This window comes from Aphidius gifuensis, linkage group LG1 (genome assembly GCF_014905175.1).
Source record: "Aphidius gifuensis isolate YNYX2018 linkage group LG1, ASM1490517v1, whole genome shotgun sequence".
In the NCBI taxonomy this organism is placed as follows: domain Eukaryota; kingdom Metazoa; phylum Arthropoda; class Insecta; order Hymenoptera; family Braconidae; genus Aphidius; species Aphidius gifuensis.
Window position 1 is genome coordinate 26,882,581 of NC_057788.1, and position 6,002 is coordinate 26,888,582.

Consider the following 6,002-nt stretch of genomic DNA (forward strand, 5'->3'; position numbering starts at 1 on the left):
AAGTCATGTATTATTTCTAAAAGTAGTAAATATTGTGAGGTGTCACTTTTGTGTACATGGCGCCACATGGTCCCACGCATTTCTTTTTAAAATATAATATATTATCTTTTAACTTTCTAAAAAAATTGAAACAGTATTTTTCAAATAAATTTGCAACAGTTTGCATAGTACTATTGTCAAACGAATTTAATCTGGGACAAATGCCAAATTATAATAACGTGTACTATCAACACGATCAAAATTTATATTATATTTTTTTTTTTTAATCAGCCAGTTAATATTAATCAACAAAACAACAGAATTATTTTTAATTTTTTTTTGCGTAGAAGATAATTTCAAAAATTAATGCACATAAAATTTTGTTAAATTATATATTATGTTATTCCTTTGACAATACTATTGATAAATTAAAAAAAAAAAATCATTATTAATTCAAGTAATTTTAAATTTTATTAAAATTTTCACATAACATATAATTTATACAAAAAATGTTTATGTATAGAAAATTTATGTTAATAATGTCGATTATAATATTTGTAAATTTTTGTTTTTTTTTTTTTTTTTTAAATTTAAATCAAGCAATATAAATTATTAAGTTATAATAAAATAATTAAATTTATTCAGTGCACGTTGACTGCATAGTATTCAAAATTGAATGTAATTTTTTTTTTTTCCAAATAAATTTTATTTAAATTTCGTAATGTTAATTTACTGAACGTATGAGGAGGCTTTTCGTGATATTTTGTGATTGCGTCCTTTGTAAATGCTACATGGTTGTTATAATATTGATTAATTTTTTTTTTTTTTAAATTTAATAATTATTATTAAAAACTCATTGTTTTAATAATAATTTTTATTCATGATTCTGTTAGAATAATAATTAAAAAAGCAATAAATTCCACCGTGTAATATTATGTATAATTTTTTTTTTTTTTTATCATCTACTCTTGTCAAACTATAATTTATAAAGAAAAAATAAAATGTGTAAAAAATTAATTTAAAAAAATATAAAATTATAAATTAAAATTGTTTGTTTTATTATTTTTTTTTTCATCATATTTTTGATTGAGTCAGTTGATTTTGTTGTGATGAGATAATGGATAATTGCCAAAAAAAAAAAAAAAAAAACATTTCTGTCACTTTTGGCTCATTTATCATTTTATTGTTGAAATATAATTTTTATTATCATTGCCAAAATTCTATTTTCAAGTTTATTTTAACTATCACTTTTTAAATTTAATTTTTTTCGTCGTTGTAATTTATTGATTATTTTATTTGAGGCAATATGAAGTTATAACAATTTTTAAAATTAATTCAGTCAATTTTTAAGTGTCATTAAGCTATAAATGAATATTTCCTGTCCTTCAGTGATGAAGCAGTGTCAACAAATCAACATTGACCAAGGCCAAACACTAACCCACTATAGTTTAACACTTTTTAAAAACTTTCTATAGCATTTCTAAAAAACAAATTATTTAATTAACAAAACAAAATATACTTGAAAAAAATTTTGAAAAAACACCACCAACACGAGGAATAATTAAAATTATTTAACAAAACAAAATAAAGAGTTAATGACCTGATGATGGTGGTGTTCTCAGGCACGTTCACTGTGAGCTTTTGTTCGTGACAGTCTTACAATGCAAATTTTGTGTCCACCCAGATGTAGAACGTCAGAGAAAAACGCGTACGTTGCGATATTCGTTATGATAATGACGCACAGTGGTGACGTTTGTCGCGATTATAACCACATTAAAAACGATATAATAAAAAAAAATAAAAAAGTCATTATAAAGTCTACATCAAAGTATATGCATATACAATTGTATACGTCAGCACATTGTCCATTGTTACTGTTACTATGAATTTAATTTAATTTTTTTTTTTTTATTCTATTGTGAATCATAGAATATACTGTTGGAAATTATATATCACTTGATAAAAAAATTACTGGTTGATATTGTGGACCATAACACGTGGCTCTTTAGATTCATATTACACCTATGACCTTCATGACGTTTGAGATAATCCAAAACTCGTAAGCACAACACTACCAACAGCAGCCAGTCTGTTGAAGGCCTTTCAGCACAAAACATCGTAACGTTTATATTATTTTTTTTCTCACTTGGCAAAACATCACAAACTCTTGTTTATATTAGTCTAAATGCCACCTCATCACGTGTTACTGACCTCAGTATAATTTTATTGAAATATAAAAATGACATTTTAAATATTAATTTGTTAAATTGTTAATTAACAATTGAAGATAACAAAAATGAAAATATGAAAAGAAATTAATAATAATAATTAATTGATTCAATATAGAATTTGTATAGGAATATTAAATACAAAAGAAAATAAAATAATACAGTGATACAATGGAGAACAATTCAAGCTGGTTTGTCGATATGACAAAGGGAACAATTCAAAATCAATATATTCTTGGTAATATTATTGGCAGGTTAGTATTGCTCAACTTTTTACATTATAAATACATATCATTATCAAAGTTTCTATAAAATTATACTCGTTTGATTGATCCAATGTTTGCCAAGTGAAAAAAAAAATTAATGAAATGTTTTTATTTAATAATATAGTTTTTAATTTTAATTTTTTTAAAACCGTTTCTGTTTATAAAAAGTATTTTTTTTTAATTTTTATTCTAGAGGATCTACATCAACTGTCCACAGCTGTTTACATAAAGGACACAAAAAATATGCTTGCAAAATTATTCTAAAGGTAAAAATAAAATTTAAAAAAAAAAAAAAATAATAACCATTTGTGTTCAGTGTTATGGATAAATAACTTTTTTTTTTTTTTTTAATTTATTTTAGGCAAAGCTTAAACAAGCAGAAACTCGAAGCCGTATTGAAATGTTGATTCAAATACGTCATGAAAATATAGTGAGTTAAAATATATATATTTATTTTTAAATAATACGTTGAATTTTAAAAAGTCTACTGAACTCAATGCATATTTTATTTTATATCGTTATCATATTATTTATAATTTTCAAGATTAAAAAAGGAAAATAAAAAAAAAGACTTATTAACATTATCATTAGTAAGTTATCCGATATGAAGAAAAAAGAAAAAATGACATTGTTTATTAATTAATAATAAAAAAAAATTAATAAAAATAAAATTTAAGAATCTTAAATAAATTTTAGTTAAATCACGTAGCTGAAAAAAATATATTATTCATATGTAAATTTTAATACAGCACATGTGAGTTGACCCAAATCTCGAGTACCCTTGAAATATATATTTTTTTTTCGCGCTCATTTGCTAGTCTTTTTTTTATCTTGAAATTATTTAAATTAATATCTAAAGACAGTAGAAAAAAAAAAAAAGTTAAAATTACATGGTAGGTAACTGTAAGAGAAGCGTACGATGACTCCCTACGAGTTTACATAATAGAGGACTTGGCTTCGGGTGGTGAACTGCTTGAGAGATTGGCCTCCTGTGGTGGATATTCCGAGCGAGATGCTGCAAAAGCTATACACGATATTGCACTTGCACTTGAGGTAACATCTTTTAACCATATAAATTAATCTCCAAACAAAAAAAAAAAAACTATTTTACGAAACTTGAGGTACATGATTATGAAAAATAATGAATTCATTAAATAAAAAAAATTTTGTTTTTTAGTATATACACAGTAAAAAAGTAATTCATGGTAACTTGAAACCAGAAAAGCTTCTGTATGCAACTGAAAATGATGACTCTAGACTGCTACTCACTGACATTGGGGTTTTAACGAGTTTAACGATTCCTCGAAAATTTATATACTGCGGTAAGTACACGTGTTTTTTTTCATTTGCAAAAAAAAAAAAAAATGTTCATTTGTTTATGTATATATTTCTATAAAATTTATAATTATTTCATCACGGTTAGTAAATTTTTGAAATTAAAACTTTAAATTTCAGTGATAATAACAAAAAAAAAAGAATGTTAATTTATTTAATTTAAGTTGGTGAATGTTTGGTTGATATATATATGTAGGCAATGTCTTTTGTTTCAGCACCGGAAATGATGTCTACTGATAAGCCAAGTTCAGCATCAGACATGTGGAGTCTTGGCATTGTTCTCTACATAATGTAAACTGAATTAATATTAGTAAATATATATCAAAATGTCTTTGAAAACTAATGATTGATGTTTATCAGGTTATGCGGTTTTGAGCCATTTCGAAATACCGATGAAATATTTTCACCAGATATTTGGAATGACAAAACAGATGAAGCCAAACATTTAACTGCCTCGGTAAAAATATATATACATATTTAAATTATATCTTCATCATCAATGACATGTTATTAATTTAATTTTTTTTTTTAATTAGTTATTAAGCAATTGTCCAGATGATCGACCAAGTGCATCAGATCTTGTTAATAATTCTTGGGTAAAAGGAGAAAAAACAGCTGAGCATCCAATGCCAAATATTGTAAAAAATTTGCGGGAATTTAATGCAAGAAGAAAATTTAAAGTAAGCATTAAATTTTTAATTATATAATTTAAATTTGTAATGCATTACTTTGAATATGTGATATTCAAAAAGGTTTCATGTTCATTTATAGGCTGCTACTTTAGCTGTTTGTGCCACTCACCGTGCAATTGCACTGTCAAACTGTCACGAAGTTGTTGGCTGACTTTTAAATTAACCCATATATTTAAAAAAAAGTAATTATTTTTAGTTTACAATTAATTAAAATTAATCAAGTGATTTTTTAAAAAGTTGATAGGAAAATAAATTAAAAAAAAAATATATATACACAGTAAAACATTAATAATATTCAAGTGGAAATAATAATAATTAGTAATGAATTATATAAGAGTATTTGTAATGATTTTTTTGACTATTAAAATTGTATAAAATAAAATAATCAATAATCAAGAAAATAAAATTAATAAATGATTTTTTTTATTTATCAAAAGCCAGCAAACTACCGAGATTCGTAAAAGTTGTACACACCATAATGAATTGTCGGCAAACAAGATAACCTCTGATAACAAAATATCAACTGATAAAAATGAGCTTTTATATTTCAACCGACAAAAAGCTCACAAGATGAAATACCAACTAAAATATAATATTGAATATAAAAAATTCAACTTAAATTAATCTTATAACGATTTATTTTTGAACTCTTAAATTTTTCTGTAAGAAATTTGTGTCTCACTATGATTGCATTTGACTTGAATGCTAAAATGTCTGACTAAAATTAAATTTAACTCCTTAAATATTATTTCATTATTTTATGAGAAATTAAATACATTATTCAATTTTTCATCTATCAATTTAGCTTTAGTATTTATACAAGTTATAATAAAAGTAAATAACAAATAATTTTTTTATATTACATATGATGAAAAATTGAATATGTGAAAATATAAATTTCAAGACACGTACAGACGAGACCCAATGTAAAATAAATATACGATGTAGTTTAATTTTGAAATATTTTCCTAATTTTATAGGTCAAAAATGTGAATTTTGCGTTTTTAAATTTTCAAAATGAAAAAAATTCAAACAAACAAACAAAACTGAATAAATAAAATAAAAATGTAAGCTACAATGATGAAAAATATAAAGGAAGAAGAAAAAGATATCTGAATACCAAATATAAAGGACAAAAAAAGAAAAAAACGACATGAATAGTTTACATATACATATAGAGCATGCTGATAATGTTGGCAAAGGTAAAAGCAGGAACAGGAGCAAAATACAGGGTTTTGTGATACAAATAGACTTGCGCAATGACACTTACTTTTTTCTGGGTTGTCCGCTTTGGGTCGTAGTGGCTTGAGCAACACGATTTGTTGCAAGTCCGTCAGTCTTATCATCTGTCCTCATCCTGCAACATGAAATGTATAACCGGTCATGAATCGAGTCACGTATCAATCCCGAGTGACAAAGCTCATACAATAATTACCTATTAATAAAAAAAAACAAAAAATTAAAAAAGAAAAGAAAGTTTTAGTGATATAAAATAAAAATAT

General features: G+C 24.3%; 1 protein-coding gene across 1 annotated transcript; it reads left to right on the forward strand.

Annotated features, from left to right (window-relative positions):
* The first annotated feature begins 563 nt into the window (after positions 1 to 563).
* LOC122858453 (calcium/calmodulin-dependent protein kinase type IV-like) lies at positions 564 to 4,914 on the forward strand. Its single transcript, XM_044161368.1, has 9 exons — positions 564 to 2,461; positions 2,667 to 2,739; positions 2,835 to 2,903; positions 3,371 to 3,526; positions 3,651 to 3,795; positions 4,024 to 4,099; positions 4,169 to 4,265; positions 4,345 to 4,488; positions 4,580 to 4,914. The coding sequence occupies exons 1-9, from the start codon at positions 2,379 to 2,381 to the stop codon at positions 4,649 to 4,651; spliced, it is 915 nt and encodes a 304-aa protein (XP_044017303.1). The 5' UTR covers positions 564 to 2,378; the 3' UTR covers positions 4,652 to 4,914.
* The last annotated feature ends 1,088 nt before the right edge of the window (positions 4,915 to 6,002 follow it).